At 38.2% G+C, this 25,883-nt stretch overlaps 1 protein-coding gene across 3 annotated transcripts in view; it reads left to right on the top strand.

Annotated features, from left to right (window-relative positions):
- LOC120777716 (serine-rich adhesin for platelets) overlaps positions 1-25,883 on the top strand; it is a 98,013-nt gene that overhangs the window by 11,688 nt on the left and 60,442 nt on the right. For all 3 annotated transcript variants that reach the window (XM_040109200.1, XM_040109199.1, XM_040109202.1), the window contains exons 2-4: positions 2,400-3,278; positions 7,639-7,959; positions 8,034-8,195. In XM_040109200.1, the coding sequence (XP_039965134.1) occupies positions 2,484-3,278; positions 7,639-7,959; positions 8,034-8,195 (1,278 nt within the window). In that variant the 5' untranslated portion in view covers positions 2,400-2,483. The remainder of the gene's footprint in view (positions 1-2,399; positions 3,279-7,638; positions 7,960-8,033; positions 8,196-25,883) is intronic.

Raw genomic sequence — 25,883 nt, 5'->3', positions numbered from 1 at the left:
GGATGTCAGTCATTTAGAAAAGACTGCTTTAGACTTTGGGGCTTTGCGGAGAATATTTTCGATTTCAATTAAGTAGACTCATTCGCATTATTTAGTATAATTTTTATAAGCATATTCAGATTTATTATATTATATGTTTATTATAAAAATAAGACATATAGGAACCTTTTATCGTTATTCTTATACCCTGAATATACCCTAGGTATATTCAGTTTACCATTAAGTTTGCAACACTCAGAAAAACTGTCGGAGACCTTATAAATAATATTGTATATATGTACTCGTAAATTATCAGAGTGACGAGCAGAGTTGATTTAGCCATACCCGTCTGTCTATATACTTCCAATTTATGGTCGTCATAATCGTCCTGTCAGATCATCAATTGAGCGTCTAGTGGAAAAATTTGAATCCACAGAAACAGTACAAAATCTTCCCGTGCCAGTGAGACAAAGTGTTGAGAGCATTGCTGCCGCTAGCGCATCAATTAACCCTCTTATGTCCGAATTAAAATGGGCGGAGCTAAAACATTTTTTAGGACAGATATGTATGTACATATATGTTAGTCTTAACTCAAGTAAGAAGTGATAAAAATTTCAAAGTGCTTAGTGTTCTGGTTCGTTAGTTACAGAATGTTGCCTCTAGACAACAGCACTTCTACAAAATTATCGATTGGTTTTACAATAAAACAGCTATTTTAATCTTTTTAAACACTTTTTGCGTAAACGCCTTTTTTCGCGATCTTGACAATTTCACTCTACGCCTACTGAATGAACCCTTGCATAGCTTACGATAGAACAATTCACTGTAAGCTTACACAATACACCAGACTACATAATGCAAAGAACCGCGCGTCAAAAAAATTGATATAACGGGAGTTAGAAGCATATATGTAAATGTTGCCTATAAGCAATATCGGGCATGAAAGGGTTAAGGAGGACCTAAATGAGTCTTCCACACGTCATCTCTGTGACGACATTGTAGCGAATTTTTCGAGAAGAGCTTAGCCTATATCCGTACAATATTAAACTGACGCTGCTTGACCACCAGAATCGTCGTATGCTCGGGAATTGGGCTGATCAACAACTTGAAAATGATTCGGATTTTCATCGAAAAATCATCTTCAGCGATGAGGCTCATTTCTAGCTGAATGGCTTCGTCAATAAGCAAAATATGCGTTATCAGTCAGGCAGCAATCCACATGAAGTCCATGAGTCACCATAGCATCCCGAAATTACGGTTTGTTGCGGTTTACGGTCCGGCGGCGTCATTGGGCCGTACTTCTTCCGTGATGATCAAGACCGACACGTTACTGTGAATGCGAATCGCTACCGTTCAATGATAATTGAATATTTTTGGCCCAAACTGGATGACATGGACTTGGACAATATGCGGTTTCAACAGGTCGGCGCCACAAGCCACACAGCGAATGTCACAATCGATATATTGAAAACCAAGTTTGGTGAACGTGTTATCTCACGAAATGGCCCAGTCAATTGGCCGCCTCGGTTGTGCGTTTTGACGCCGTTAGACTTTTTCCTGTGGGGCTACGTTAAGTCTATGGTCTATGTCAACGCGCCAGCTACGATTGATGAACTTCGTACGAATATAGAACGTGAAATTGCAGCAGTATCGGCCGATTTATGCTTGAGAGCCGTCGAAAATTGGGTTCAGCGTCTGGATTTCTGCAAACATGTCCGTGGTGACATCGAATGTACTTTCACAGGAATAAAAAATTTCATTATTATCCCAAACCGTTTTTGTTTTATTTAAAAAAAAAAGCTTGTAGGGTTCATTTTAAAAAACCCGTTACATGTTTTTTCTCCTCAAAAAGCTGATTATTTGTCGGAACAGCCGATATCGGACCACCATAATATACCATAGTATAGATCTGGTATACAAACTGAACGAAAATGCGCATAGTCAATCGAGTTTTTTTATTTAAGATGTGAGCTAATGATACTGATTATCAGGTAATCCTGTACTGTTTTTTGTTATCACTAAGTACTTTACTTTTCTGAACGGTTGGATAGTTTGTATGTAAAGTAGTGTACAGTTGTAAAGTTCTATTTGATCTATAAGAATTTGTTTTGAAATGTAATTAGACCTTTCATAACAGAAAGTGCTGAGCTTTGACATTGGTATGGACAATTTTTTGATTCCCTCAATGAAAGAGTTTCTGGATTTTCCACTAGTTGGGGCATACATAACCTTCAGTTTGGTCTTGAATATGATTGTGTGAGTGTGTTTTTAAGAATTCTTATGGTTGAAGCACATGAAGCAGTACACATAACTCATTTAAAATTAATAACTGGTATAATAACTGATATAACTAATCTAAATATTAAATGGAAAATCATTAAGTAAAGGCTAATAGTTATTTATCTTTTCTTTATTTTCAGATAGTGGCTGCAAATATACCTATTTCCTTTTTTGTGAAATCATCAGAGATATCAGCTAATTAATGTGGAAGCTTAAGAACGAAAATGGATTCGCCGAAGAGGGAGAAGGTAAACGTTATGCAACCACAACACGACGAACAAACGTTAAATATACGAAATACAATTAATCATGCAAATACGTCCACAAGTTTAAATAAAAACGAGCATGAAGTAAAGGGCACAAGCCAAAGTACTGACACTAGTGAAACTTGTCGGGATGAAGAATCGAATTTTTCACCAATAAACACAATAACACCACCAATTAGCAAATCGGCAGGTGAGAATTTAACCGAAGCAGCGCCGAAAACCTTTGAAGCTGCGGTTAACAATAACGAAGAGACTGAAAATGCGGCCATGGTGTATGCTGATGCTTCAAAGATGAGCACGGCAACACCCACAAACACAAATCCTATTTCGATACCGAAAGCAATGGTGAACACTTTAGCAATTACAGCTATTGAGGATCCGGAAAAGATGCAGCCTAACTCCATAGTGGGCGAATTTGCAGTACCAGCCATACCCGACACCAAGGCAATCAACAAAGACGGTGGAGTTGGTGGGACTGGTACCAGTGCCAAAAAGAAACGCAATAAGAGTTCTAAAAAACGAGAGGACAATAAAACACGCAACAAAGCCAACAGCGCCAACAGCAATAATATTGGCAAAGGCGCCATAGATGGGAATCGATGCCAGCCTCCAATAAACGTCATCGCCTCCGGTTCGGCCAATATGAAGGCCTCTGTTTCAATGACATCGCTGCCACCGGACGATGAGAAGTCTGAGGGTCGTGACGTAATTAAAGCAAAACTAAATGTCGAACGTCCATACAACAGTTTAAAAGTAAGTGAAGATATATTGGTACTGCAACTCATTATACTCTTAAATGAATGGAAATTATCTGTTTAGGGATGTATATGTTATTTATAGAAAACCTTACTAATCGGTGGCACCTGAACTCGAGCTTTCCTTAGTAGTTTGGAGTGCGTTTGATAGAGACCGAGAGAGTTATACCTTTTTATACCCTGAACGGAGTATATTAAGTTTGCTACGCAGTTTGTAACATCCAGAAAAAAACAACGGATGCCCTATAAGCATGACTAAGTTAGCCATTTCCGTCTGTCTGTCCAACTAATCCTTCAGTTTGTAAGATATCGTTCTGAAAATTTGCCATTTTCTCTCCAAGAAATTGCTTATTTGCCATAACCGCCGATATTGGACCACTATAGAATTTCATTTGTCGTGATATTTTGAAGAAATTGTTCAGATCTGAAACTGACCAATCTAAATCAATTTCCTGTAAGGAATATTTTGTATTTCTGACATTTTCCGGTCTCTACAGAGCAATTAGAACAGAGTAGAGAACAAGAGACATTAATGTTGATTATAAATATTATATTAGCGTTAGATATTTCCTAGATTTCCAACAACCTAGAACACATGATACGAGTTGCAGGAAGCAACCGCAAATAGACAAATTGCGGTCCAACAACAACTTTGTTAACAGTTTGAAGCGAAATGCAATGCGGCATTAATTTATACTTACACACACTACTTCGCCAATATGGGGGGCTTTTAGAGAACTCGTCGTTCTAAAAATCAAGTATTGCCTACCTGTTGATCTTCTGAAATTGGCGATCATAGTTTCAATTATGGGAGAGAGAAGTTGGGCGGAGAATGCCGAATTCAAGAAATGATGTCAATTAACAGTTGGTCGTTAATTTGTTAGTGCCATGCATTAACGGACATGTACATATATATTGCATGCATAGAATAATGATTTTAGCCATCATTTGCAAGTTTCCAAGTGAGAGTTTGCATCTTTCTAACTCGTCTTTTCGACTAGGCATCGTTTTCATGGTGGCAAGTATTTCAAAGCGGGTTTGCGTGTGCTTGCTCTCTTGGTTATTTTGCAAATTATGCAACCAGCCATACTGCGTTATTCCTTATTTTGCTTTCTACCAATTCAGCTGCAAAGAGAGTCAGGGATTGTTTGCATGTTGCATTCGAGGTGTGCGTGAAAATTAAGAATTTCCGATTCTCTATCGATCAAATGCAAACTGAATAAAAAACACTACTACTTAATAGCCTTGGACTTTGATGACTAACAAAAAGCGCGACAAAATAGTACTGGCAGCTGCTTTAGGTAGACAGCGCCGAATAAGAAGACTACAAGTTGAGAAATATTTGTACAACCAGTTTATTGCTGCACAAGTGTGTTTTCTTATTATTGTATTTGTGCGTTTGTGAGCGACTTATGACTGCTTAGGTTTTATTACTTGCCTTTTCGACCATAATGTAGACTAATGCAATATTCATACACGTACAATATAACTACTTATGTATGTTTGCATTTGTGTTCTTACGTCATTGATACGCAATACATAACCTTATGAATGAATTATTTTGTTTTAAGTGAACATCTCTGTTAACTACTCTCAGAAATAGGAGCAATAGTTGTTCCATGCAGCACGTTCCTTCCGCCGGTAGAAAGTTCATATTAAATAAGAGAACTTAAACCTTTCGATATTTATTCCATAATACATTCCAATTTTTAGTAAATCATTATTATTAAGAATTTTTTATTATTTCTATTCCTTTTAATTTTTGCGTAATTTAAAATCGTTTCGCGGAGAGCAACTCTAACCTCTCACGTTATCGCAAAAAGCGCTAAAGTCCTCACTTTGCTTGACATTTCATATATTAACAAAGCGAAGTGAAGCGACCAAAGGATATGTCAGAATGAGCGCTTTGATTTCTGTGCTTTTCTCTAATAGAAATGACGACTGTTGCTTCGCAAAGCGTAAAAAGATGAGAGTTGCCAATATATTGCATGTAAATTCGCCATTATAGTTTACGAACTAGTGCGAATTTGCTAAAAGTGGCTTAGTTTTTAGCGTTCACTCTGCACGCACCCTAAGACTGAGTTTAATCAGTTAATTTTTAATTGCAAGGCACAAGTGGCCTCATAAAAATATAAAAGCGTTCACTTTTTTTAATTATGGCACTTCTGGTTATCAAGCGATATGTATACTTGTTCCAATGTATCTTTACAAATCACATAAACTTTGGAATAATAATTTTTTCACTTCGAGGAATTCAACTTGTTTCAGTATTTTAATAAGCGGAGACCTATGCTTCGCAATGCTAATAGTTTCAAAGATCAGTAAGTTACTTTGAATTATTACTCATTTAGTAGTTGGCACATAGTTAAAATATTGCCAGTTTAGCAACATATATTAAAAAGTAAGGAAGGACTAAGTTCGGGTACGTTCGGTAAGTTCGGATACCCCTGCAATTTACGCAAATTACGCAATTAACTTAAATATCTAAATTATTTTAGCGATATGGCTTTTCGAGAAATTGGTGGAAATCACGAAATAGATTATGTATATTGGGACTTGAGAAAGATTTGTACTAATTGACATAGCATTTGCAATTACTCAAGTATACTTGAGAATATATTACCCAAAAATCAAAATTTTATGAAGACAACTTACACTCTGGCCGACATATTTGGCTGCTACAATAAAGAAAAACATTATACAAGGTGCGTTCCAAAGTAAACAGGACTTAAAAAAAACAGAAGAAATGTTTTTTTCGGCAAAATGAATTTAACCGTGCACACACCTTTCGTAAGCCCAAATCGGTCAAAATGAAAATCGATGCTTTGGAGATGTTCAATTCCATTTCCATGAGTTTCAATGATGATTTCGGCTGATGAATTCACGCACAGTTTCGATGGAATTTCCGGTGGTCACCGATTTTGATTGGCCCACATGTTGATCGTTATTTATGTCCTCACGACCACTTTGAAAACGTTGAAACCACCTGTGCACTCTGCTACGGGATAGGCAATCATCGCCATAAACTTGTTTCATTTTTTTTTTTGCAAAAGTTTTACCAATTTTAAAACAAAATTTAATGTTGACTCTTTGTTCGAAGAGAGAAGAGAGTCATTTTCGCACTGATAACCCAAACATGAGAACACTTAAAACGCCATACTTTCACTTCCAATCGATGAAATGTCATGAAATTCTCACTGGACAATCGATAAAGATAACAGATTCTAACGCACCAGTCGACATGTAGATGGCGCCACTAGGGGGCACTAGATTCGAAAAGTTCTGTTTACTTTGGAACGCAGCTTGTAAAAGCTGAATCGAAAAAGGCGTGATGGCCATCACGACGGAAATTTTTTCCAAGTGCTATGATGACTGGAAAATTCGTTGGCATACTTTGAAGGAAATGAAATGGACAAAATTCACCTTTCAATTTGATCACAGTCATGTATAACCTAAAGTGAAAGTATTATAAGGAACTAGGCGTTGTTTTTGTCCGATTTCGCCCATTTTCGCAATATAATATATATAATGTATATACCTATACACCTACTTATGTTGAAATCGGTCAATTATTTCCTGAGATATAGGTTTTCAGTTGAAGGTGAGCGGCGTCACGATCATTGTCCAATTTCGAAACTGGTTCCTATGAGTCCTTTCGAACCATCTCGGGTCTCGGGTATTAAATTCAGTGTTTCTGATGCAGCTTTACTAATTCATTAAACCTATTGAGGGGTAGGTCCACGCCACGATTCGTTCTAGCAATTTACAGTTTTTGGTTTTTTTTTGGCAGCTTAGTTATGCCCTTTATATGTATATACATAGTACATACATATATGTTTCCGATTTAGGGTGTACGGACGTACAGACAGTCACCCGGCTTTCAAGTAGTCTCGTCACCCTACTCATTTATGCACATACATATATGTACATATATGTATGTATATGTGTACCTTTACATCTATGTACATATCTCGATTAGTTTTAGGTGATACATACTACCGTTAGTTGAACAAAACTCTTTCACTCTGTTGCAACAAGGTGTGTGAGTATGGAATTTTGAATTCAAAATGCATTATTCGACGAAATCGTAAAAGGATTACTGTCATATTTGGCATCAAATTTACTCATAGCTTCATTACTGCTTTTAGCTTTACATCCGAGATATTACATTAAAATCGAATCTATTCATATTCGGCATTTTAGTGATATGGGGAGATACAATAGTACGGAATCACATAATCTAATCTAAATATGATTTTGTTGAAACATGTTTTATTGTGATATACATACATACATATGTACATATGAGATAACAATGCAACTAAATATTCTTCTGTGTTCACTGTTATATTTCATAGAAAAACATAGAACGCAATGCAGTCAACGCTACGTTGGGCGTAAGAACTCACTGCTTCAGTCAAAGTCAAAGCAGTACCAGCAGTTTCGCAAACCACCGCTATTCTTGGGGCAGCGGATATAGTTATAGTTCGTCAAGCCTACAAAGCAGTGCCACGTTTGGGCTTGGCTCGGCTAAAGACGATCTTTGGGCTGCCATACAAACCAACTATAACTACATCATGGACACAAACCTTTTGGATACATGCAAAGAGACAGAGCGACATCTTGCGGATCACAACGTAGCTAACGGTGTGGAATGTGAACAATTGCATTGCGCTGAGGTGAGTGTTCAAGTCTGTGGTGAATTGAGCTTTTTTATACTTGTGAATTCTCATCGTTTAATTTTTTATTTAAGTTGTTGGGTGTAACTCAGCGGCGCGAACTATCGTGGCACGATCCTAAAGAATTACGCAAGTGGCTGCGTGAAATGGAAGAGCGTCTTGAGTTGGCGCCCACATTGTCGACAGTTACTACATTAACGACAGCGGAATTGGAGCATTGTTTGGCAGAACACTCGGTAAGTAAAGCAGTTGCTGCACGAATTTATGTGTTGATTGCAAATGGACGGTGTTGTAATGATTGTTGAGTGGTTTTCTGACAATATTTTGTATATCATTAGTTAAAAGCACCTAACCGCATTTATAAAAATTAAAGTTGAAAAATTTCAAAAGACTGAAATCGACAGAATCAATATTATTGCAATTAAGTATTAAATATATCGTAAGATCTGCTCAAAGCACCTGTGAAAAACGATGTTGCTTGTTCGATGAAGTTGTAGAGAGATTACATTACTTTTTGAAATTATGATATTTTCCAATTTCTTCATTTTTGAAAACAGATCAGTCCTTGTTACCTTATTGGTCAAATTTCATCAAAATATTTAAAATAATTGGAGTATTCCATACTGTAGGCAAAAAATAGTAAGACTTTTTAATTTACATATATTTCGCGCGAAAATCCATTCGTCGAATGTCACATCAAAATAATCATTATTGTTTAGTATACGATTGTCTTTCGAAAGAACATAAAGTGCATTCGGTGATTTTTACACGTTGAAGACGAACCATGTCCAGGACTATTAAACTTCATTACATAGTGACTAGTGATCAAGACCAATGTTGATAAAAAGTTTTTTTGGGTTAAGAAATAGACCAATTGGTTTGTCCCTATTATTTCTGCCACCAGTGTACATACCTAACCCTTTATACTTACATACATACTTTTATAATTTAATTTAATGGTGTTACAAAGATTAAGATGAAATTTAATTGTACATTTTTGACAAGGTTTTGCTAGACCTAAAATCCCCCCTACTTGGATTTCAACTTGGAAGTAGCTCCGATGAGGCAATAATTTGTAGTATATTACTATGAAAATATGTTAGTTAGCGTTGTTTATTGTCTAGCATTCGTGGCTTAGAGTGAAAAAATGAAAAATACCATAAATCAAATGGAGTATGTATGTTGCGCAAAACCAAGCCGTGGCTACTGGGTAATGCCAATTAGAGATGCGTCTTGAGCTAGTGGTCGATGTATATACATACATACATATGTACATATGTAAGTATGTTTAAAGACAAATGACCTTTAAATATAAAAAAACAACCATGCACAAATTCATATATGTACACACATAAATAAGTGTGTAAGTGTGTTGTAAATTGTGGCCGCACAACGACAAACTAAGCTCTGTTGCACATATGTATGTATTGAGCCAACATTTCGCATTGTTGTCAGTTCAGTCAACGGGCAAATATAAAAACGAAATCTGATGCAATTGTATCTTCATTCTACAGAGATTAGAACGTTTACTGTCAAATGATCCGTTCATGCGCGCACAAATATTTGTATAGTTAGTATGTATGCACATATTGTGATGAACGATGTGTTCAATCTTCAACAGATTTTCATTACATTATCTACGACGATACTCAATGTGAAATTCTATCATAAAACCGCAATGGAAGTGAGCTCTCCAATTGATGTTTACTTTGTAGGAACTCAGAATGCCACGCACTAGCTTGACCTTACTTACTTGGGTGTATGCTGAAAACTGTTTAAATTATGGATTTGATGAAATATTTATAAATTGACGAGAAATTATGTTTATTTATGACTGTATGAAGTCATAATGCAACATAAAAACAAATTGCTTTCAATTAAGCCGCTTTATGTAAATACCTTGCGTTGGCCATAATTCCAGATTTGCACAATTTCCCAAATGCAGTTTGCGTTTTAAGTCAGTTGTGTCTAGTTTAAGGGGTTCCCTCATCACACACTCCACTACTTGCATATCGAAATGCGCGATTGAATTAATTATTATGAGCAACAGCAACATAATGGCGATTCTGCGAAAGTTGCCAAATGCTCTATTGCCGAAAGTAGGCTGTGCCCACGGCCAAGAGTTCACAGCCCATGCGGCATTGTGCAAATGCTAATCGGGATAACAACACTACGAAATTTGAGCAATTGTCTTATGCGCAATGTGATTGCAACCTCTAAGTACCGATTATATTATTTATTTTTGTTTTTAAGTTATGTCAGGCTTTTCGGCACTTTCGCGTATGGGGGAATGCAGTGACAAGGAAATATAGTACATACTCGTACACAAAAACTCCAACAATACAACACCCGCGCGTTGTTTCCTAAAGCATAAAACAATAGTATCACTGCGATTTAGCGTTCAGCTTTGCTTGGAAAGACATGACGGTAGTGACTGTCGGTTGTTGTTGTTATTTGTAAGTTGTAAGCGGGAGTAACGTCCAAAATAAAGATACTTTAAATTATGATCACCATAAAAACACGATGTAACGAAACCGCCGCGGTGAGCAAAGGCAAGCGACCATGCAACAATTTTATTAATACTTCCCTGCTGGTTGGCGGTGGCGCGTGCCAGAAAGGCTAAAACGGATTTGTTGGCTTATTCAATTCATACAAATGTAATGTATGCTTGTACAATAGCCATGAAAATAATGCAGCACGTTAGTGTTTTTTAGTTTATCACATTTAAATTTACATACAGTTGCGAGCAATAAAATATTTGTGTGCAATTTTGAAATTTTATATATAGACCGCCCAAACCTTCAAAAAATGTGGAACAACTGGTCGGATGTTCATCCGCAATGCACTAACACAGATCCCAGAAAAGTTTTTCCAAAGGTTGCCAAGTGAAATACTGTCAGGTATGCCAAAACTCGACCAATAATGGCTCTTCTAGAGTTCCGGGACGATTTAAATTTATCATGCGATGCTCATATTGTAAATAGAAGGTTACCTAGTAAGGCTCCTTTAACATCTGATCTGGCCATTGAATAAATGTAGTAGCATACTTTGTATTGAAGGGTAGAAAATGATTTCTTATGGCCGGAAAGGGTCTCTGTGACGTTCCACTAATACAGAATATGACCCACGATACACCACGAAATCTTTGAGAAATAGTGGGTCAGGTATAATGGTATGGTGTGTTTCTTGTACAAAGGCTTGTTCCGATCCATCGAATTGAAGGCATCAAGAGTCACTACGCATATGCCAATATATTGCAAAATGCTTTGCTGCTAATTGCAGAAGATAACAGAGTCAAAACTCTACTAGGTTGGCACAGGAATGGTTTCGGGTCAATGGAATTGAGCCAGTCCGCCTGACTTTCTGATCTTAATCCCACTGAAAACTTTTGGGCTTGTATAAAGAAATGTGTTTGAAAAGGCTAAGTGCAAAAATAACAATAAGCTCCGTTATTAAGGCTAAAAAATTGTTTACAATTGAATAATTGAAAGATATTTATAGTGTTGGTACCGACTACTATTTCATTGCTCGCGACTATATATTCTTCGTGTTTATTGTCGTAGACACCGATTAAGGGGTTATAACCGAGTTCATAACAGCGCGCCAGCCGTTCTTCCTTTTCAGTGCCATTTGGATATTCCAACTGTGGCCACGTCCTTCTCCACCTGGTCTTTCTAACTGAGAGGAGATCGTCCTCTTCCTCTGCTTCCCCGGGGCGTACTGCGTCTAATACTCTCAAAGCTGGAGTGTTTCCAGCGTAGCCGCTGTCTCTTAATTCGTTGAACTATGTCAATTTCCCCAAATATCTCATGCAGCTTGTATTATTTTCTCCAGCAATGGATTGAAGTAGGGAGTCACCTTGTCTGAAACCTCGCTTGGTATCGAACGGCTCGGATAGATCCTGACGGAGCTTTTAGTGTTGCTCAAAGTCAGCTTACACAGTCGTATTAGCTTTGCGGGGATGCCAGGTTCTGACATACCCGTGTAGAGGCAGTTCCTTTTCATGCTTTCGGAGAGGTTCTTTAACATTGACGAAGAGGTGGTGTGTGTTGATCTTCATTTCACGGGTCTTTTCCAAGATTTGGCGCATGAAAATCTGGTCGATTGTAGATTTTCCAGGTCTAAACCCACACTGATAAGGTCTAATCAGTTTGTTAACGGTGGGCTTCAGTCTTTCACACACTACGATAAGACCTTATAGCGATATTAAGAAGGGTTAACCTACGGTAATTGGACCAAATTGAGGGGTCCCACTTTTAGGGGATTTGGCAGAGCAAACTTAGCTTTCAACCGTCGGGCATGCTTTCCCCGAAAAGGAATCTCCTACATAAAGAATAGTTTTGGAGGTTATTTCGATGATAAAGTTTCAACAGTCAATGAAATTGATAAAAGCATGATGAACAAATCCCGCCAATATCCACCCGCGCCTATTGACACTCCCTTTATTGTTGGCGCGTGCAATATGACTTGGATTAGGAAGTCGTTCAATGGAAGTGTGAAACAAACAGTTGCGCTTTTAGGTAGCTTTTTGCAAGGCGACACAGGTGTCTAGCTAACGGGCGCTTATCGCTCCTTGGGCGACTTCATCTCGCCACCACGCAAGCGCGGGCCACTTTACTTGCCATTTTCAAATAAAATAAAATAAATTGCAAAGCGCTTTTGGCAGTTCGCCTTGCTGCCTTTCCAAGTCGCTTCGCCAATGCTGTCTCAATTACCTTCTGGCTTAGGCGCAAAACCATTGTCACTAGCCGGACGGTGCAAGTACCTTCACTTCGCTGTAGCGCTCTTAATATGAAATATATGAAGCCCAATCCCAGCAGATACAATGTAAGCTTCAAACTTTCTATTATGTAATACTTTAAAGTTTTTTAGCTTGCTGCGCGCAGCGTGAAAACCGAAGCAGTTTGCCACAGCTGGCGCTGTGGTTTTACCTTTTACCTTTGGCTAGCATTGTTATTTCGGATTTCGTTATATAGCTACATATGTATGTATAAGTATGTATGTGTACTGTAGTTATGCGTACATAGATTTATGCGTGCACTCGAGTACTTGAAAAGTTTGGCCTTTTGCTTTGGCATCGATTTTCTGCATCCGCACAAGCCAAATGGCCTTAATGCTCCAGCGCTTTCTTTTTTGTTTTGCTTATTGTTGCACGTTTGGTGGTCGAATATCTGCTTCGAAGGGCGGAACTCATTTGTTAGTTGGGTTAGCTGGTAGTTTGCTCATTTGACCGCTGGCTTGCCTACGGTGTTGGCGTGCAGCGGCTGCGCAAGGGCCTCGCGGCTTTCGAGCGCTCATTGAGATGTTGCAATAACCAAGCTTTGTGTGTCCCGCATATTCGTAATTACAACTTTTCATTGTTCCAAATACGATTTGTTTGTTGCAAGTTTTGTTATAATTTTTGTATAAACATCTATACAAAGATATGTTAAAAACATAATACCTAAGACTTTGAAGATTTCATGTTTTATTTCCAAATATTATTTATTGTTTTGTTCAACAAAAAGTGAAATCCAAAATTTCATTGTTAAAAATGGAAAGTGTACCCCGCTGCGAGCCTTTTAGCCGATAGGCAGTGCGTCAGAGCGCCTATCTGGGCTATGCTAGGCTGCTTGGATATGTATCATGTATACTTGGATTATGGGAAATAATTAACATATATTTATGTTAATTGTTGGATACTCAAATTTTTCGTTTATTGACAACATCTGCTTCAGGTAAAAGGTGTTCTCTATAAAGTAGCTTGCGGTCAAATTCTTAGTAATGCAGGGAACTCTTTTAGTTTAGTCTCTACATTTTTATTCCATCTTTTTTCTTTGGGATGCACTTTAAAATCCATTACAGGAAGAAGTCGAAATAGAAATTAGAAATGACTGGTTTCGCTTAGCTTGCTGTGTTGTTATAATTTTCTTTCTATTTCCAAAGCTTTTTCAGTGAGTCAAAATCTTAGTAGCGCGTGAAAGAAGAGTTTAAAAAATTAAAATTCTCTGGAAATCTTAGTGAGATTTTGAAAATAACGGTGATATTCATTTATTCAGTTGAAATTTTTGTTTTTAATATTACAATTTTACGAATCTTCATTAAGCAATGTAGAAAAATAGATTTTTCGCCTGAGAAGCGCGCCCTGATAAAAAAAAAATATTTCTCGTGACAATATTTATGCCGACGTCTAAATTCTTTCTATTTGCTCACCCACAATGGTGCTGGTAATGCTATCAGGTACCAACCAAGTAATAAAAAGCGTGGGAGAAAGCCAGCATGTCAGTGAGAGAAGTCAATTCCATTTTCAGCTATCTAAGGCAGTTTCCATTTGCTGCTGCTACAGAGGTAAAAGACGCCTTTAATGTAACTAGAAGTTTTAAAACTAAATGTCGACGTTTGCGTGATCATGATCTGGGTGCATACAGGCTATGAAAAGTGTCGTTATTGCCGAAAAAACACATGTTGAACTAAGCCTTTGATTCGCTAAAAGACATTTAAATTGGTCTTCGACAAAATGGCACCATATTTTATGGGTGGACGAATCGAAGTTTGTTATGTATGGCCAAAAGCGATCGCGTCAATATGTAAGAGGTTCACCCAATGCCGAGTACCAGCCGAAATCCATATTAAAACTCAAGGATCAAGGAAAATATTTGTGGTGTCTCCTATGGCGAAATATTTCAGAACACCAGGCTGCTGTATATCAGTGAAGGAATACTGCTTGTTTGGACGTTCTAGCGAGAGAATGATAGCGACACATAACAAAAGTTGCTAAGTGGTGGCTTGAATAACGAAATATCAATGTAATGAAGTGGTCGCCACAGTGCCCTGGTATCAACACCATCGAAAATTTGTGGTCTATGTATGTTATTATCCGAGGCTGTTGTCTCCTTTTCATTTGCGGCATTTTTTTAAGTGGCGGGTCCCTTACCCAACACGCAACCCTGGGGATGGATGATTCACCTTCTCAATTTAGCTCGTCTTCAAACGGATGATTTTTTGGCTACCCAGAGGGTACTTGGTGTAAGACCGAAAGTCGGGAGCTGCTTGAGCCATATGTAAAAGAATCGTTTCTGGCCACTTCTCAGTGAACTTTCCTCACTTCCCTTGAACTTCTTCACATGACTCCATTCTTTCGGGGGAAGCAGAGAGAGACCTCCACTCCGTAGGAGAGATCAGGTGGAGAAGTACCTGGATGCACTCGGTATCTCGCATTGCGAAATGAATAAACAACTGGCGTGCTATTGTTAACTCGGATATAACCGCCTAAGCGGTGTCTACGCCAGTAAAGAAAAATAAGTATGTTATTTATTTGTGTACATATGTATGTATGTTATTTATGTAAATTATAGTGATTTTACATATCTGAAACCTTTTCAAAGCCTTCGAAAAAGTAAAAAAAAATAACGAACTAAATAGAATTAGGACAAATGTGCAAAAAACTTGTTGAAATGCTAACAGAAAATGTCAGAATGCATTGTTCATAGGTTACCGACTGATTTTGGAAAAAGTTGATTTCATTTACTCTAGTATTTCTAGTATTTGCTACCGTATTTTTTAGAAATCACGATCCAAATCGTCATGTTCACTCATCGAGATTATCCGCATTGCTTTGTTAGTTTTCGTTCCGAAGAAATGCATATTTCGTTTGATTGTTAGCTGTACATTTTCTGCGATGTCTCTTGAGGCTTCTTTGTTGTTCTTCTGGTCACATACATATAAGGGCATTAACGCTGCAATAAGTTTAGCTATTGAAGTCGCCAGTTTGTCACTATGCGCCGATGGATGACTTTCTTTGACGCCTGTTTGGCTTGATTTAACCAATGCGATGCATTTTTCAATGGAAAATGGAATGGAAGAATTCTGCGCATTTCCTTGGGAACCGAAGAGTTGTTGTATTGGTTTGAGCACATGTTATGCTTTGCTATGCGAACGTCGTTGAGATTATTGACAGTAAATAATCACGTGTACATAGCGCATACACATACATACGTACAATATCTTGTAATACATAGTGGCCGATAGAATATACACATCTACAGTCATGACCACATAAATGGCACAAGATTTTGATTCGTATATAGGCTAAAATATTTTAACTGAAAGTTGATTAAAATAAAACAATTTTGCATTTATTTTGGCGCTGTTTTACCAGAGTTGTAATGTACTGCCAAAATGTTCCAAAATACATTTTCAACAGGATAACTACCTTAAATACACATCGCATCATCCTCGTAATCATCAGACATTAGTCCTATTCAACGTAGCTGGAACTTATTGGATAATCATATTCGAAAACATCGAATTTTTTCAAAAGATTGCCTAAAAGCTGCCTTATGGGGTTATATGGGTTTCCTCGGCTAAAAAACAGCATTTTTTCAACAATTTTTTTTATATAAAAAATTAAATATTTTATTAGAAATTATTTTACTATTTTATTAGTTTACAAACATACACTAAACAAAGAAATTGTGAAATTTTTGGAAAAATATATTGTAAACTCGGCCATTGCGATGCCATTTCCCGTGACCTCTCGGAAAACAGATGCACCCACATTGGCAAGATAACTCTTTACAGGATCATCAAAAGTGAAAAAATACGTGTTTTAATTAGCTTAGAACTTGGACGAAGGGAAAAAAACTGCAAATCGGAGTTTTGGCTGAAATTTTTCCAAAAAAAAAAATGAAAATGTCAGTGAAAATTTCTCGAGTTTTTTTTTTCAAATAGTTGTAATAGAAAAAAAATCCTTCGCCCAAGTCTTTAAGAATTGTATCTCAAAGACCTGTGTAGAATTTTATGAAGATCGGTTGAGTAGTTCTCAAAAAGTCTTGCAAACCGACTTCAAAAACACAGTTACGAGAAAAACGCGTTTAAAGACGGCGCACTTAGCCTAGCTAGCCTCGAGCACACAAGTCTCAAGGCAGTATCTCCGAAACTATTACTCGGATGAACTTGAAAATTTAGGACAATATTCTAGAGGTGTTTTAGAACTTAGTAAGGCAATAAAAAAAATCGATTTTTTGAAACCTGTAAACCCACGTTAACCCCTTATCGACTTAGAGGCTCAAAATAGCCGGAAGTAATATTAGAAATAATATTAATAACAGTTACGAATCTGTAATACAAAACGAAGACATAAACAAATGTGCCATTTATATGTTCATAGCTGTATATATGGTATACACTACATGCTTGTAGGAAATATGTCGAGAAAATTGCTCGTTAATCAGATAACAGCGTTAATCCGGATTAACTGCGCACTTAAGCAGATCCAAATTTGTAGATGACAGACGACAGCTCCTAAACAGCTGATTGTCATTTTTATAATATTTTCAATTTAACGTCAACTAGCACACCACATGATCTATTCAATTAACGGTTGTTATATACTGTACATTGATATTGACATCAGCAAATCGGTCTATCGGTTTGTCTATAATTTGGTTTACAATCCTGCCGAATACTATCTCGAAGTGTTTTAAAGAACTGTTTTTCCTAAAAGTTGAAAGAATATTTAATGTTCTGCTCCGGAGGTGCTTTGGTTTCCGATTCGTTTACAAACACATATGTACATATGTATGTATGTACATGTTTGCAAATGAAAATGACTACTGTAAAGCCAAGTAGTGCTTCAAGCGTTCGGTAACACAGGCTCATTAGAGAGCTGTCAAAGGCTTTTCACACCATAGTGCTATCCAATTTCTCTTTAGTAGTTGCTTTTCATGCGCATACAAAGTTTTATATATGTGTGTGCGGTAGTCATAAGTGTTCGTTATTGGTTATGTATCATATCACTAGGCGAGGAATAAAACATAAAGTAGGCTTTTGGAATTGCAGTGCAAAAATTTCGAAGCGCGTCAAGTCACCAGTCAAGTTGCCACGCTAATGTCAGAACTCAATGCAAGCTCTCACTATTGTTTGCGAGAGAGTGCGTGGGTGGTCGCACACTGTTTACTACGCGTATTCAATTAAAATATTCGTGGCGTCGAACCCAAGACGGAGTACATTGCTGCAATGCTCGCAGTAAACCATAATGTTTCTCTGACACACCTTCCCATGCGGTTCGCTGCTGCAACCGTGAGCATCCTCCGCTCGACTTCAACTTCACACTTCAACTATCGCCATCAATATTCTGCTTATAAGAGAAATAATCAATAACTAGAGATGAAGTTTAATGCCATTATACATATGTATGTGTGCATAAACTACAAAAAAAGTGTGGTATTTTTGTAAAACCGACTTTGGTGGTTTGCGGCTGCGGTAAAAGGAAATCGCATCTTGGCAGTTGGGAAAACTTTTTGAAATCAAAACGCGCATGCGCGGCGACATTCGCGTGTTTCAACTTTGACTTTGACGCTGTGTACATTAGTGCAATTGCTAAGTAATGCTGTAGCGCTTGCTTCTGTGTTTTTGCTTTCCTTGCTTTGACTCGTCTTCGCTGTTCGCCCATCTATGTAAATGCATGTAGATATGTATGTGCAGAGAAAACACGCAATTGCACCACGACTTGCCGCCGCTGCCTTGATGGTAGCGTTTGGCGAACAACAGCGAAATGGTAAATAGCGGAAGAGATGTGCATAAATCAAAAGAGATAGACATCTCAACAAACACCACACCGTGCCACATCGCACCATATTTCACAGCAACAATGTCGAGGTGTTGCTAAGGATGTCGGATGTCGGCGCTGCGCCGTTTGGCAGCTTCTAACTCAGTATGCGCTAAGTGCGGCAATTTCTATTTTTGTTTAATTTATTTCTCCAGAAGAAAGCAAATCTGGTGCACTGGGTCAAATGTTATTCATTGTTCTAGTTTTGAATGACCAAGAATATCAAAGTTCATATAAAATAAATAAACTGAGTTCGTGTGCTGTGAGTGAGCTCGTGCCCCTAGTGTGGATTCACTCGTAAACCAGCAAAAATAACTTTTATGGTTATGTAGTGTATAAAGATAACACAATAGAGGCAGCTACATACATACATGCGTGTGGGTACAGGGTTTGTCCGGAAAGTAATAGGACTGATTTTCTTCCGCCGCGACTGTACTTCGGAGCGTACGCGCAGCGACTGATTCGGTAGAAGGCGTTCCTAGCTAACGAACGAGCGGCTGCTCAGTTGTCTCCGAGCACCTGGAGAGCCAAGACAAACATTTTCGCGCGACGTGTTCCTGCGAGTGGTGCAAGCCGAAAATGCAGCGTTCGTTAGAGCAGAGGTACGCAATTAAAATCTGTGCGAAACTCGGTAAATCTGCGACAGAGACGCTTGATGTGATCAAGCATGTTTACCCAGATGTTGCTTTAACAAGAAGTGGTGTGTTTCGGTGTCACCAGACCTCTTTTTAGAGGGCCGGGAAAAGGTCGTTGATGAAGACCGAAAAAATGAGCAAATCCAAAGTAAAAATGATGCTCATTGTCTTTTTTGACATCAAAGGCATCGTCCACCACGACTTTGTTCCTCCTGGACAAACCGTCAAGTCAAAGTTTTACGTGGAAGTCCTCAAGGGACTCAAACGAAGGGTCAGTCGGGTCTGACAAGACATGACAGCCGATTGGAAGTTGCACCATGACAACGCCCCGACTCACACCACCTTTCTTGTGAACAGCTACCTAACCAAGGCCGACATTCCACAGCCGCCCTACAGCCCATATGTGGCCCCCAGACTTTTGTTTGTTTCCTTGCCGATGAAAGGCAAGCGGTTTGAGACGACGGAGGGGATCCAAGCATGCAGCTCGGCTCTCAAGACTATTCTAGATGCCTTCCGCGACGCCTTCAATGCTTGGAAATCGCGCTAGCAGCGCTGCATCGACGCAGAAGAAGCCAATTTTGAAAGTTTTTAAAGAATTGTAACGATTGGTTCAATTAATTTTTAAAATCGGCTCAGTCCTATTACTTTCCAGACAAACCCTGTATATACAGATAAGAATATAGCAATTGTTTGGTGTGTGTTTTTTTTTTTTGGAATTCAATGGCAATCCTGCAAAGGAGCCCATCCACATGGTGTGTCGCTCACTGCCATATCAGTGGCACTTTCCGAGCCACGGTCTCATTGAGCTGCTTGAGTATTTATAACGGCACTGGGGAAGCGTGCGTGTACTCCTAGTTGTTGTTTTTCGTATGTATCGCACGATACGTTGCATCTGCGCTCAGTTGTTATGGTTTCATTCTGAGGAAAACATCAAACGTACTCTGCACAAGCGGAGCAGTGATCATCGTCTATTTTCCCTTCTACTTTCGGCACTGCGCCGTCTTGGTTTTGTTGCATGTTGGAGGAAATAAGGTCACATCTTAAAGTCAGAAATGCAAGCGGTGATTGAAAATTATAGCAGATTCACGAACGGTGGCCACGCTAAGTCTTTCTGCTTGTACGTATGTATGTATGTAGCTCTCGCCAAACAGTGTACGGCAATATCAATGCTGATAATGCCTCTGATCGTTACCGTTTGGAAAATTTGTTGTCTTTTTGGTTTGCTGTCATGCAACGTTAACTGTAAAAGTCCTCAAGTTGACAGGCGCATCTGCTGCATTTGCAGAAGCAAAAATTGAAGACAATTGTTTGCAGCAAGCTTTCACCACCCACCCACGTTGCGAATTAAAATGTATTGGCTTTACTGGCTATTGTGAATTTGGGAGTTTCTGACGTAATGAGCGGAAGTGACATATCCATCTACACATAAAATATACTCTTACACTGTATGTGTATGTATGTATATGACAATGGTCGACGGGCTTATGTTTATCCAGAATAATTTCCTTTCAGCTAACTGCCTAAACTGCTAGTGGCCATCAAGCTGCGTCTTTAGTCCTGTCGTTGTTTGCTGATCATCAATATAAAAAACAATATTTGTTGAGTTGTGTCTGATTATGGTTGTAATCTAATGCTTATGTCTCCATGTTCAATAAGACTCGGATATGGGCACAGTGGACTTCCAGGCGGCTTTGTTTCGAAAGTAGCCCATTCACCGCGACGATCGGTCCGAGCCAGTCTAACGCTACCTGAGCACACGTAGATCGCAATCGCAATCACAGGCGAGTGGCCAGAAGTCAATTGCATGCTGCAGCGTAACGACTCTGTTGCCGGTTCTTTTTTAGTTGTTGCCATTTGCTGAAACAACTTTCAAGCCATTTGGGCAAGGTTGTCCTCAATTTAAATTTATTCAATTTCCGTTTATAATACAACAGAGACATGCTTAACGGTTTCTATGAGTATTGCAGTTACGGCTAGAAGTTTTCTCTTTTTGTTGTCAATTCCTTTTTCTCTTGTTCGTATACCTTGGTTGCAATACCTCTGATGTTGCAAGAAGAAAACATAGTAAGTTGTCTGCATTTGAGTAAAATGTAACTTTCAAGTTCTGCCCTCTGCAGCGTTGATGCTAGCTGCTAGCCGCGCACAAATGATAGCAACCATCATACAAGTATGAATAAAAGCTTACGATTATGCCGTTGTCATTTTCGCTACTTGCGCGTACACAGAGAACAGAATGCAGAATAGAAAGTGAACATAAAAGTACATCATGCAACTTAGCCAGTTGAGAGCGATGCAACAACAGAAGGCAACTTTTTCTTTCCGTTGGCTTTTACTCAACAAGTCGTGCTGCGTACACTGTATCAATGGGTCTAAATAGGAAAAGAAGGCAAAGGCGGCAGACCTCAACTTGTGGTCTGTATATACATACATATATAAATCGCGTGCAAATTTCTAATTAACGTATCCTTGTTTCCTTGAATGATCAAGTCGATTTGACATCACAACTATATTAAAATAATATTTTCTATGCTATTAGAAAGCACTTCATTAAGCTGAAGACTCGGAGAAAAAACTACGCAGTTGAGATTTTTCTAGTATCTATTCCATATTCTGAATAAATTTTCTGTCAATTTAGATTCCTTTATTATGTGTCTATATAAGTTGACCGCAATTCCTGAAACCTTTAATCAAGCGAGCAATAATCGTAGCTTTACACAAAACTTATTTATCCAACTACAAACATCTCGTGAAAGGTACGAGTATTAGGCGTAAAAAAAGTTCGAAAGAACATTCCTTGACATTTATGTTTTGAAGATAATCTCTTTCAAATGGCTACGTCTCAGATGGAGCAATTTTCGATGACTCGTTCGAGCTTTTCGACTGGTAACTGGCGAATGACATGCTGGAGGTTTTGCTCCAAGGCTTGAATCGAAGCAGGGTTGTGCGCTTAGACTTTAGACTTGACATATCCCCACAGGAAAAAGTCTAACGGTGTGATATGACACGACCTTGGTGGTCAATTGACCGGCTCAAAACGTGAAATTATGAAGTGTTCTCTCAATAAATCCATTGGTGGATGCAGTGTGTGGGAAGTGACAGCGTCTTGTTGAAACCAAATTTCGCCGATATCACGAGCTTCAATTTCAGGCATCAAATACTCGGTTATCATTGCGCGATAATGGTCGCCATTGACGGATACGTTCATTTTTTAAGAAAAATGGACCGATGATTCCAACGGCCCACAAACCACACCGATGTTTTTTTCTGGATGAAATGGCTGCCCTTGAACCTCTTCCGGTTGCTCTTCGTCCCATATTCTGATGGTTTTCATACCCATTGAGACAGAAATGGGCCTCATCGCCGAATAAAATTTGTCTCGAAAGCGTCGGATTTTCTTGGGATAGCCTATCGAGCGAAGCGATGTCTCTTATGAAGGTCGACCGGTGTCAGTTCTTGCACTAGCTGTATTTTTTTGTAAGCTTTCAATTTAAGATCTCGGCGTAAAATGCGCCAAGTCGTTCCATACGTCAAACCGAATTGCTAGGAACGGTGCCGAATCGACTCTACACGGTCTTCGTGCACACTCTCAGCTTTTGCTGCTATATTTTCGTCACTGCGTTGAACGATTTGGAAACGTTTTTCAGGCATAAGTCTTCCCATGATGAAATGCCAAATAATGCTGAACAAAAATAATATGACAGCTTTTCACAACTCACGCATGATCTGCCAAAAAATACTACTGGAAAAAGTAGTTCTACATGGATAACTCTTTATAACCACCAGATAGAACGCATGTACCTTAAAAAAAACTACAGTAGTAAGAATGTTTTGCTTCGTTATTGACTTTGTGACGAGTCTTTCTTACGTTATAACAACTGGGCTCTACACTTTTGGAACTTTTCGTAGACCATATGGTAAAATGATAACTTTTATGTTTATGTTTAAAAATTATTCCACTTTGAGGTAGGCACTATTTTAAACACTTTCAGTGGTTGCAAGTAGAAGCTTCATTATTCTGATGAACACATGCATTAATGATTACAATTAAATTTAGCTTAGTGAACACAAAAACAACGTACGTACATATTTAACTTACTGGGTGTTGAATAAAAGACCTTGCCGGAATGTGATGTCGAATGGAAGTAGCAATGGTAAATACTTTCGTGGTGAGTTAAAAGCGAATTTGTCTCGCAGCCATACATTATTAGCAACATGTTGCGGCAATATTTACCAGATTCATTTTGCTGCCGAATCCATCGTATTTACACTTCTACACTGTGCCAATGAGTTGGAAAACTTTACGAGTTGTCTTCACCCGAGTTTCGTGCCCCAGCAGCTGCCTGGCGAGAAGTGTGGTGCGTGTGTGGTGGTGTGTCTGTTGTCTGGCCATTCATGTACGATTGGTTGTGTGTGCGCGAATTGTTCGTGCAATACCAGCAAACGAACAAAAATGTATCTGCGCCTTGTATAGATACTTTAGTAGCACGCGAACTCTTCACACGAAACGTTACCGAAGCGCTGGAAACGCGACGCGTTTGTTACTTTATTTTTGAGGGGAGGAAAATGCCGGGATGCGGCATATTTTAATTTTGATCGTTTGATTCTTTATTTTGTCGTACTTTCGTTAAAAAAATAAATCTCAAAATTAAAGCAATTGTGCGGGATTGATCAGTGCGGTTTTAATTCTAAAATATGAATAAAAAATTTGTGAAAAAGATGAGAGCAAATTTGTGATTATTTCACTTAATACACGTGAATAAGTAGATACAATTCTTAAAGAAAGTTAGATTCGAAACATTTTTGTAAATCGGTTTTGAAATCAACATTATGTGTTTGTGATTGTGTTGATTTTAATGTGTAGCATATTTTTGGCAACGGCAAAGAACCGGTGCAGGTCCAGATTTGAAAGAGTGAATTGAAAAAAGAGAAAAAAGCAAACAACAAAACCCGCATACAAAAACAACTTAAACAACAACACAAAGTGCCTTCTGTATCTGAAGAACAAAGTTGCAGTACAAACATACATACATATGCATATGTGTTCGAGCCATTGCTTGTAATGCCATCACACATTTACAGTGTGTAGAATGCCAACCGTCCACTCAGAATAGAAAAAGCGAGGAAGAAAGAAAATACAAGCCAATAAATTTGTACAGCTGTGTTGGTATTCATCGCTCCGTAAATTGATATTTGTGTAAGTGTGCTAGTGTGAGTTGTGTGCATGTAGTGTAAGAACTGTATCCACACGCACATACATACGTGTTTAGGTACTTGCTATTCTTGTTCCGCTGAGAACATATCTGTCTTCTGCAATCCTCGCTGCGAAAGCAAAAACTCAAAAACAACTGCAACCGAACAGAGCGTAGCTTTAAGAGACGAAGTTAATGGTAAACTACATTGGAACTCACTTGCTTCTTTTCCAATTAGAGATCCGTACGCTTTCATTCCATTTGTTCAGATCATTTGGTCGATCACGTCACCGGCCCTGGTACAGTGTACCAGAAAAATCGTGCTTGCTCAGCAAATGTTCATGTTTGGCTTGCTCATACATTTACATACATATGCACATATACGAGTATGTATTTCAATGTGCGCTACTCGTCCTGTCATACATATATGTATGTATGATTATATACATACATACATAGATACGTGTATGTATGGTACATGACATTTCCTTTGGTATTTTGCGCCTGATTTTGGTTACATCATTTGGTTACCATTGTACTTGTATATACAAAGTTGTATGTATGTATTTTCTGAAATAGAAAATTTGTTTTGGTCCGGCGTGCCAATGATTTGTCGAAAGTTTCGCATTGTTTCATCTGGTCCTTATATCTTTCAAATCCGCTTTATCAGCTTCTATTCTTTCGCGCAATATTCATTTAATTGTGCCGAAAAACGATTCATCAGTGGCAAACGCAAAAAAAAAAAAATAATAATAAATATTGCTCCATCCACGGTCATTCTATCCATAGTAGAGTGTGTATCTTCATCGATTATCGTGCTGACGGGCTAAAGACCTTGAAGAAAAAACTTATAATAATTTTGTGGCTTTAATTACGAGATGAGTGGCCACAGATGCGTGTTCGTGGTTGTATGCGTATTCATTAAAATATATGCATGTATGTATGTATGTATGTACAATTATACGCAAATTCAAAAATTTATGCTTTTTTTCATAATTTAGGTTTTCACACATTTATAATAATAAATAGTGTATATACTATATATGTACATATATATGAGTATGTACATACATTTATATACTGGGTGTTTTTTGGAGCTATTTTTCTAGTGGACCACACACATTTATGTATGTAGTTATGTGTATTGGCAATTTACCATGTGGAAATATATTTTCAAGTTGGCAGGCTTTGTGCCGCAGCTACATTTACATTTTTAGTGTGAGATAATCTTTAGCGATGGCGTTCATTTGTGGCTTAATGGGTACTTAAAAAAGCAGAACTCCAAAATTGTGAGTGCTAGACTGCTTGCTTGCTTGACTCACTTGCATGCAGAAAAGTTTACAATTGTGATTTGGTTCCGTTGAAGTCCTTTTTGTGGGGGCTATGTCTATTGATATACATATGTATGTATGTATGCGCGACATTCTGTTTAAAAAGAAAAAAACCTAAATTTTGAGAGCTAATAAAGCCGATTGGTAATTTCATTAATTTTTCTGTGTTTTATTGCGAAAG

The sequence above is a fragment of the Bactrocera tryoni genome, chromosome 5, assembly GCF_016617805.1.
Source record: "Bactrocera tryoni isolate S06 chromosome 5, CSIRO_BtryS06_freeze2, whole genome shotgun sequence".
In the NCBI taxonomy this organism is placed as follows: Eukaryota; Metazoa; Arthropoda; class Insecta; order Diptera; family Tephritidae; genus Bactrocera; species Bactrocera tryoni.
This window is presented reverse-complemented; position numbering and strand designations above follow the sequence as displayed.